This window comes from Tuber melanosporum (assembly GCF_000151645.1).
Source record: "Tuber melanosporum whole genome shotgun sequence assembly, scaffold_63, strain Mel28".
Classification (NCBI taxonomy): domain Eukaryota; kingdom Fungi; phylum Ascomycota; class Pezizomycetes; order Pezizales; family Tuberaceae; genus Tuber; species Tuber melanosporum.
The window spans coordinates 370492-379947 of NW_003299110.1; the positions used below are offsets into that span (position 1 = coordinate 370492).

Here is a 9456-nt window from a genome sequence, read left to right on the forward strand (position 1 = left end):
TTTGAGGTCAAAGCTAGTGGTAGTACCAGGAAAGGTTAAAGTGGATTCTTATGAGTATACTAAGTATATTCTGGATCCAGTTTTAATTCCTTTCTGGCATGAGTGTTGTGAGAGATTTGGTTGGACTAGAGTTGTTGAAGATAGTGCACCAGGGCATAAAGGATAGGTTCTACCTGCTTATAATTATTGTATTTTCTGTTTTTTGATATAGAAATACTTACTTAAGAATATAATCTAACTACTGGTTTAATCACAGATATTCTACAAAGCGTAGAAAAAGGAATGGGGTGGATATATTGCCCTGGCCACCACAGTCACCAGACCTGAACTTAATTGAAAATATTTGGGGAGATATGGAAACTTACTTGGGTAAAAGGTATGGAAGAGTTGCAAGCAAGGAAGAGCTAATCAGAGCTGTGGAGGAAGCATGGAAAGCTATTCCTGATGGAAGGTTTATGGATCTTTGCAGAAGTATGCCAAAGCGGGTCAGAGAGGTTATTAGAAGAAAAGGGCACCAAACTCATTATTGATTTATGATTTTCTTTTTATTTTACTTTAAGGAAATACTAAGCATTTTTTAATTTTATCTCCTTTACTTATTTTATTTATTGAATGTGGTTGTGGAAAATGGTAGTACTATATGTTGTTGATATTGTTTCCGTACGGGAATTTGTGTTGAACGGGTGTCGCATTACTTTCTTCCCCCCCCTCGTACTCCATGTATGATACCCCGCCTCTCGGCACCCCTCCTCTTATCATACCCCATCGCCAAATCCATCGGGAACAGAAAACTCAATCGGACCGCCACCATGTCAGACGAGGCCTCAATAGCCCCTTCCCCCAATAAGCCGCCGGAGCCGACATCCCCCCCCGCTGCACTCCTAGCAGACTCGCCCCCAACCATTTGCCGGCTAGAAGTCGCCCCACACTTCGCAGCCTTAACCCCCAAAGAAAAGCTCTACGCACACCACATCTCCCGCGCTTCTTTCCTAGGCACACGTGTGACCCTCCGTCAACACTCGCCAGAAAGTGAGGCAATCTACGACCTCATACTCGCTCTGTACGCCGCGTGCGCTGGGGACTGGAAAAAACTCGCTTCGGAGGGCCCTGTCAGTGAGAAGGACGTGCAGTACTGGCTCGAGTACGCAACGGTATTCCTCGCCTCGCTGGGGAACTACAAGTCCTTCGGGGACCTGAAGTTCGTGCCCCGCATTCCGAAAGCAGAGTTACGTAAACTGGTGGAGTATGCTGATGAGGAGGCGAGTAAGTTATTTTATGGAGTGGAGGAGGTTGTGTATTCGTTTTTGCCAGAGGAGAGGAATTTAATTGGGTATATTGATGCTGGACATGTCTCGGCTTATTACCCCGACTCGCCAAGTATTTCGAAGGCGGAGATCGAAGAGGTGCAGGCGGTCACAGCTGCGAATGGGATACTTGTCGAGAATACGAGGTTGAAGAAGGTTTCCGACTCCGAGTTTCATTTACTGTTCGCTTCAGCGGAAGTGACGGCGCCAGAGGGGCAGAAAACTGAATTTGTGTTTGGTGAGGGTAGGAAGAAGTTGAAATTGGTGTACGGGGACCATGCAGAATTGATGAAGAAGATCTCCGCAGAGTGTCGGGCTGCAGCGGAACGCTCCGCGAATGAGCTTCAGAGGAAGATGTGGGATGAATATGCCCGTTCGTTTGACATCGGGTCTATTCAAGCGCACAAGGAGTCTCAGAAGTACTGGGTGCAGGATAAGGGTCCCCGGGTAGAAGCTAATATTGGCTTCGTCGAGACGTATCGCGATCCAGCTGGCGTTCGTGCAGAATGGGAAGGTTTTGCGGCAATGGTGAACGAGGGACGGACGAGAACTTTTGGAGAGCTAGTCAAGCGTGCGGAAGACTTTATCGCGAGGTTACCCTGGGGCAAGGATTTTGAAAAGGACCACTTTTTGAAGCCTGACTTTACAAGTCTGGAGGTTTTAACATTTGCTGGCGCAGGGATCCCGGCCGGTTTGTGCCTCCTACTCATCCACTTCCGACAACCCAGACTAACTATCGCACAGGCATCAACATCCCAAACTACGACGACATCCGCCAGGAAATCGGCTTCAAAAACGTCTCACTTGGCAACATTCTCTCCGCCCGATCCCCCAACGAAGTAATCACCTTCCTGAAACCCGAGGACGTAGCCCTCTACTCCGAACTCCAAGGGCCCGCCTTTGAAGTCCAAGTCGGCGTCCACGAACTACTGGGCCACGGCACGGGCAAGCTCCTGCAGGAAACCTCCCCAGGCGAGTACAACTTCGACCACGCCAATCCGCCCATAAATCCGATCACTAATGAGCCAGTGGGGACCTGGTACGGGCCGAATGAGACGTGGGGCAGCATATTCGGCGGCCTTGCGGCCTCCTACGAAGAGTGTCGCGCGGAGTTGGTAGCAATGTACCTCGGCGTGGAGAAGGGCCTACTATCCATCTTTGGCCATGTGACTGACCAGGAGGCTGAAGACCTGCTGTACATCGAGTACCTACAAATGGCACGCGCAGGCCTGCTCTCCGTCGAGACTTGGGACCCCAAGAGCCGGAAGTGGGGACAGGCACATTCTCAAGCCCGCTATTTTATCCTACAGGTGTTTATTTCCGCCGGGGATGGCTTTGTCACGTTTTCCCATTCTCTACCGGATATGTCGGATCTCACTATCTCCATTGATAGGAGCAAGATTTTGACACACGGACGGAAGGCTGTTGGAGAGTACCTGACAAAACTGCACGTTTACAAGAGCATTGCGGACGTCGGCGCCGGTAGCGAGTTGTACAAGCGCATGACCGAGGTTACCGATCAGTTTAAGGGTTATAGGGAGGTAGTTATGAGGTTGAAGCAACCGAGGAAGGTTTTCGTGCAGGCGAATACCGTATTGTCTGGCGATGGTGGGGTCGAGCTGAGGGAGTATGAGGATTCGGTGGAGGGGATGGTGAAGAGTTATGCCGAGAGGGGGGTTTGAGAGAGTGCGGGATGTGGACACAGTGAATACCACGGCGGGTACTTGTAGACCAACCGACAGATAGGATGGCTTATGTCTGAAGACCATTAGTTAGTAGATCCATCTCTCTATAAATCGTCAATCAACAGAGACTCGCATGGAGAAGATTTCCCACCTCGGAGTGCGTAGTATTTTCCCATGAGAAGTCCTCGAGAAATCACACATGAATCCCAATTCCCAACGAACAGGTCAAATTTACAGAGCATATCATACGCAAAGTCACTACAGTTGATAAAAACACCCCACCGTATCATAATACGGTCCTAAAGCAGACCTCCAGAAAATAGGATTCTCATCCCCACAATTTATTATATAACATGGCATGCATCTATCCTCAACCGTTGGTAGCGCCCACTGCAGAGTATCCCTATCGGGTCGAGGTCGGGGTGGTGTAGCGATGTGGGATGGCAAGTTAGTGGAGCTGGGACCGTCCTACTTGTCAGTATGCGGTGTTAGCATATCATGCTGATACTATAGCTCACTTCTTCAATCCCGGCGCAGTGGCATGGGTGGCTGGCGTACATACACGCGTTATAATCATCATATCATACTTTCCATCGTTGAGTGATATCATACTTCTGGAGATTCGAGTGATATTGTGTGAAGAATGCTTATTATCTAAATTTACTATCATACTACCGTGCAGTTGCGTACTCAAACTCCAAGTGCATATGATACCGGTGGACGAAGTGGTAATGATCCAAACTAAAACCCTGTCCTCCGCTTTTTCCTGAAAACCTTCCTTCTCGCACTACTCTCTGGCTGGGTACTGGCCACCGTCTCCGACTGCGAGCTCCCAACCACCAGCATGGCAGGGGGCTGCGAACCTCCCACTCCTACAACTTTAACCGCAGCAGCTTTGGCCGCCGTTTCGACAAAACTCTTCCTCCTCCTCCGCCTCCTGCTGCTGCTACCTTCGCTCCCCGCGCCCGCGATGCCCAATCCGGCGCCGGGTTCCCAGGGATCTTGTCCGGGGGTCCAGGCGTCAAGTACATTTTTCATTCCGGGAGGTAAGGTGACGAGTGAATCTACGTTCGCGTATGTTCTGATTTTCTTGATGGATTCTTTGATGGGGGTGGATTGACCTTCACCCGGTGCTGCTGTTGGCGGTAGTGGCGGTTCCTGGGGGAGTAAGTGTACGCCTATGCTTGCTAGGTATGTTTCCAGCGCAAGGGCGCGGATGAGTTTTTCACGGCGGAGGAGGATTTTCGGGTTTGTGCCGTTTGGCAGCGGGGTAAGGTAGATATCTTTTAAACTGTCATAGGTTTCCTGGGCATTGGGTGTTTGGTGGGAAGTGGTGGTGGTGGTGATAGATAGGGGGGTGATTGCAAATTCCGAGAAGTGTTCTGGGCGCAGGACTTCCTCGATTGCTGTCTGTGTGGCTTGGAGGTCTGGAAACAGGGTCTTTGGTGGGTGGAGGTTTAGTAGAGAGATGACGCCCAGATCACCCCTTTCGCGGCGCTTTAACAGAAGCGCTTTTAGTTCAGTGATGTACTCGTCCGCCGACTCGGCCGTTTGCATCGCTTCCCCACCCTGGATGTATGCGTGCTCGTAGAGGTCTCCAAGGTTGGTTCTCCGGCGGGAGGATTTCGCATCGAGGAGCTCTTTCAGGAGGACTCTGTCCCTTCTCGAGCCTTTAGCTTCGGCGTCTTCCTCGCGCTCGGAGGAAGCGTTGGTTTCTTCCTCTTCGACCACGTACATACCACTCTTGACGTAAATGCCAGTTAAGCGTTCTTTGGTTCTTGGTTCTAGGGTTAATTCTCGCTCTCGCTGGGCTCCCTCATCCTCATCCTCCGCCTCGCTGTCGTTAGGGTTTGCTGGGGAGGGCGAGTAGGAGTATAGGCGCTGTGATATGGCTAGGTCTTTTCCTATGGAGAAGGCGCTGAAAAGTTGTTTTTCGGAGTGAAGGAAGGGGTTTTTGTGGGGCTTGCAGGGGAGGATGGAGATGCTGTAGGTTAGGGGTGTGGAAACGTTTTTGTGTAGGAAGGGTGGTGGGAGGTGGGTTTGTGGGCCGAGTTGCGTTGGGATGGAGGTCTCGGTGGGGTCGAGGGCGATGGAAGTAATTAGATGATTTAATCGAGAGTAGATTAGGGCATTTATTATTGCTATGAGGGGGTTGTTAGCGTTGGCTAAAGTAGAAATTGGAGGGGGGGGGACACAATCGCTAAGGTTGAATAGTTCTAATGACAGTAAAGCGTCGGATTCATGGCGGTAGTGTGGGATGGTCATTAATGGTATTTTAGGCTGGCGCAGGTCCAGCCAGTGTAGAGATCTTGAGGTCAAGACGAAAGCATCTGTGCCAACAGTTGCGGAGGGTCCACGTTTAAGATCAAGTATTCGGACATTATAATCAAGTGGTATTTCAACCTGCGAGATACTACTTGGCTGGGCCTATCATACCCTCCCGGTCAGATTATGATATCTCCATAAGAGGGTTGGGTTCTAGACTCACCCTCATATCAAAAACTCCGGCCCTCTTCCTTCCAGCAACAAAAACCGTATTCAAATCCCCACCCCAGCAGAACCTCCCCCAACCCCCAACCACATCCTCGCTCCCATCATCTACAGGCATCCTCCCGCTCGCATACTCCTTCACAGTGTAATCATTTCCAGGCTTCTTCTGCCGGCCCTCCATATCCCAAATCTTCCACCCACCCTTCTCATCCAAAACACCAAACTGCCTCTCAAACCAAGGATTGAACTCAACATGGGCGTGGGCACTCCCGTACATATCCTCATTCTTGATCGTGAGCAACTTCTTTGGCCAGAAGCGATTGGTCATGCCCGGGAGCGGGGTCTGCAGCCTTGACGGCTTGAAAACAGTCATGCCGACCAGAGTCCTGACAGCAAGGTACGGCCTCCCCACCTCGTCGTCTGTGCCTCCAGCGAAGATGACCTGGCGTATGGGCGACCAGAATTTGTGCGCTATACAACCAGCCTCGCCCGGCCCGACAAGTACCTTGGGAACCACTATCTTCCCTTTCGTGCTCGGGTCCCCATCGTCGACTATCTTCCCGGCCACTCCTGCGATGCCCAATTCATCGCCCACACCACCCATCGCGAACGCGGTCGTATCCAGCATGCGCGTACGTTTGTTATCAGCGTCCGTGGCTTTGCCAAAGTCCAAGAGCTTCCCGATAGATGTGTCTGCTAATTCCGTGTAGGAAGACACCAATTGGGATTCCTCGAGTAGGTCGCCTAGGATATCCACTGCTGGGCCCATCTCCGGGGCGTCTATGGAAATGCACCGTGACCACCATGACCGGCGCCGGGTTTGGTTTGCTGTGTTTTGCTGCGAGGGCGAAGTGGAGAGGTGGCGGGTTGGAGGGAAGATTTCTTCGGGGGTGGTTACGGGGCGGAGCGTGCGCGTTGGCAAGGGTAGATCGGTTAATGTCTGGAGCCATTTCTTGTGACCGGGGGAGTATATTGCTGAGTGCGGGGGGTGGAGAGGGAGCATATTGGGTGGGGGGAGGTGGTTGGTATGGGTTTCGGCTACTACGGTAGACCGTTTACGGTTAGGAAAAGTGACTTGAGGCTCTGCGGGGTGGCACAAGGTCCATCTCCAGGATTGTCGACGGTGCTTGGAGGCACGGAAATGACCTTACGTTGCGAATTCCCCGCTCGATCTAAACCTTAGGGAACCAATGGAGCAGACACAAAAAGAGGGGCTTCCCCTAAGCGTAGTCTTTTCTTTTGCCTTAGGCAGTGGTCTATTACCGTATCGTAGAGGTCAGAGGTCCGAAGATTCCTGATACTTGTCTACTCCTTAAACCTAGGTGTCCTGCCCACGATACCGATAGTATCATAGTATCATAATATGATGTCATACTTCAGCCTATCTTAGCCAAGGGGTTTTAGTATAACCTCCACCAGCAGCTATGGTACTAGTACTATACCCGAAAACGCCATGATACTATGCGGCAATTTCTACATCTAGGAAGCCTCACAGAACCTAGATACTATCCTAATCCTAGTTGCGATTCCAGTCAACACAAGTCTCAATTTTGTCGAGTGTGCAATGAATGACATCGAACAAGAGGTTGCTAAGAGTTCGCACAGCTGTGGAGGTCGAATATTTGAAGGAAGGAAGGAAGGAAAAAGTTAGATGGATACATAGGAGAATGGCATCTGAAATCAAAGAGTGTTTAGAGAGAGGAAAGGGGGGTGAAGGTAGGATACCATAGTAGTACCGGTATTACATCTATGAGAGCTTAGACACGAGCACAGTGCAGTACGGAGGTTGGTCTTGCTTGGCACGATCGGTTTAGAATTAGATACCGTTCTGGTCGGCGTGGTGTGCTGGTAATGAGGTCAAAACAAGAGAAAAGAGTGTCGTGAAAGAGGGCGGTTTTTTTCTTCTGTGATTTAGCTCGTCTTGTTACTAGCGCCGTCGCTTCTTGTGGCAGACTTGTGAGTCTATAGGTCACCGTTTATGCCCAGATACCCAAGGACACGAGAAAACTCAATGTTCTAAACAGCCACCAGCATCTTATCAAACCTTGTATCATAAGACATCATTTGTAAGAGAAGGCCTCTATTATCAATCACGTTCTAGAGCGGCAAGGTCTTATGCACCTGGTCTTCTAGGGGCTTAACACCCTCCCTGTTCATCTTTCGAGAGACCTCCTCCACATCCTTCCAAACCCTCAATACATTCTCCCCCGCAATCATGCTAGCCTGGCGATCCGTGACCCCTCTCCTCAGTAACTCCTCAAACAACTTTGGATACTTGGAGACATCCTCCAGTCCCACCGGAACCTTCTCAATTCCATCGAAATCCGAACCAATACCAACATGTTCCCAGCCAATCTTCTTGCCAATGTACTCCACGTGATCAGCTACGTCTTCCAATCTCGCCTCGCCGCCATCGCACTTGACGAACGCTGGGTAAAAGTTCACCATCACTACGCCGTTGTTCTCCTTGACCTTCTCCAGCGCTTCGTCCTTGACGTTGCGGGGGTGGTCGCAGACAGCGTATGCGGAGGAATGGCTGTAGATCACGGGCGCGCCGGTAACCTTGAGCGTATCCATCTGTGTGTCGTGCGAGGTATGCGAGAGGTCGACGATCATGCCCAGACGATTCATCTCCTTGATGATATCTTTGCCGTCATCGCTTAGGCCTCCCCAGAGAGTATTGTTCACAGGAAGTGCGCTGTCGGCGTATTTGTTGTTACAGTTGTGTGTTAACGTCACGTAGCGGACTCCGAGGGAGTGATAGAGGCGAAGGTTAGAGGCCGAGTTGCCAATTTGGTGCAGGCCTTCAGCACCCATTACCGAGGCGATCTTGCCACGGTAATGTGCGTGTCTTGCGGCGAGGGGAGAAGACGTTAGAGCGAGGTCGGGGTATGCATCGGCTAGGCGGTGGACCAGGTCAATTTGTTGTAAAGTGATTTGCACACTTGGGTAGTAGACTTTATCGTCTATTCCCTTAGTGTCGGGACATGGAACGAACACGCTCCAGAAGGTACCCTAGAGAATAATCAATCGGTGCCCACTCAGGATGGAGGAGCAGGAGGAAGTAAATAATGGTTAATACCCCAACACGTCCCTTCCGTAATCTCGGAAGGTCAACCTGGGACGGCAATGAAGTGTCAAAGGTAAAATTGTCGTTGTAAATCTGATTCGCGAAAAGAACCCTTATCTTAAAGGGTAGATCATTGTGTCCATCTTTTTCCGACCAGGCAAGGAAGGTAAGTCATCCCGCTCCTCATGATTGCATCAGTTCAAGTCGCATATTACTCACCAATCAAGGGTGTAAACCGAAGAATATTTTCTACCCGTTTTTCAATTGGCCAATGCAACCTTCCACACCCATGAATGTTATCCCTCAGATGAAAACCTCCGAATGATATTGAACCGGCGAGGAGTACAAAGAAGATTCCTAAGAAGTGGTTTTTGCGGACCCGCCTCCTTCCCCCCTGATCCGGGGGCTGAACTGAGGGAGCTTGTTCTGGTATTGGCTTTTCCATGCTGTGATCGTGTTGGCTAATGGTGGAGTGGGCCAGCTCACGAATAATCGGACAAAGTGCTATATAAGTTATCGTTGGAGTTGCCTCCCTGGCAGGGTTTGGTGCTTTTTTGTTTTTTGTCTCTCAGAGGGGCTGGACAGCTCCCCTTTTTCTGTGTTTTTCGCTCCTTCCCCAGAGTCGGGAACTTTCGACTACCGGTACTGTACTGTACTGTACATTGCAGGTATCATACGTACGAGTACATTGCACATGGCTCGGATTTCTACGGCGCTGCGCTGTACCGATACGGTACCGGTACTATACTTGCGGATACTGTACCTGCGCCATACAGGTAAAATGGATCAACCCTGGAGGGGTGCCGTCCCGGACAGGGGTTGACGGAGGTTAAAAGCCTCGAATTGCTGCGCAGTAACCGGTATTGTCCCCGTATCCTACAACCGTATTGCCGCTGTATCATACTAG

The 9456-nt window shown here is 50.6% G+C and overlaps 2 protein-coding genes; one reads left to right on the forward strand and one right to left on the reverse strand.

Annotated features, from left to right (window-relative positions):
* Positions 1-713: 713 nt before the first annotated feature.
* GSTUM_00009940001 (uncharacterized protein) lies at positions 714-3127 on the forward strand. XM_002840984.2 has 2 exons: positions 714-1995; positions 2049-3127. Exons 1-2 carry the CDS (start codon positions 810-812, stop codon positions 2984-2986), a joined length of 2124 nt encoding a protein of 707 aa, XP_002841030.1. The 5' UTR covers positions 714-809; the 3' UTR covers positions 2987-3127.
* Positions 3128-7539: 4412 nt separating this feature from the next.
* Positions 7540-9062, reverse strand: GSTUM_00009942001 (uncharacterized protein). XM_002840985.2 has 3 exons: positions 8769-9062; positions 8562-8692; positions 7540-8494 (listed from the first exon to the last, which is right to left on the reverse strand). Exons 1-3 carry the CDS (start codon positions 8992-8994, stop codon positions 7577-7579), a joined length of 1275 nt encoding a protein of 424 aa, XP_002841031.1. The 5' UTR covers positions 8995-9062; the 3' UTR covers positions 7540-7576.
* Between the last annotated feature and the right edge of the window lie 394 nt (positions 9063-9456).

Bases quoted from the DNA above. Each gene is read 5' to 3' on its own strand.
- GSTUM_00009940001 (XM_002840984.2), top strand. From the start codon at position 810: ATGTCAGACGAGGCCTCAATAGCCCCTTCCCCCAATAAGCCGCCGGAG. The intron at 1,996-2,048 runs GTTTGTGCCTCC...ACTATCGCACAG, and splicing joins TGGCGCAGGGATCCCGGCCG to GCATCAACATCCCAAACTAC.
- GSTUM_00009942001 (XM_002840985.2), bottom strand. From the start codon at position 8,994: ATGGAAAAGCCAATACCAGAACAAGCTCCCTCAGTTCAGCCCCCGGAT. The intron at 8,693-8,768 runs GTGAGTAATATG...GGTCGGAAAAAG, and splicing joins TCGGTTTACACCCTTGATTG to ATGGACACAATGATCTACCC. The intron at 8,495-8,561 runs GTATTAACCATT...ATTATTCTCTAG, and splicing joins TACGGAAGGGACGTGTTGGG to GGTACCTTCTGGAGCGTGTT.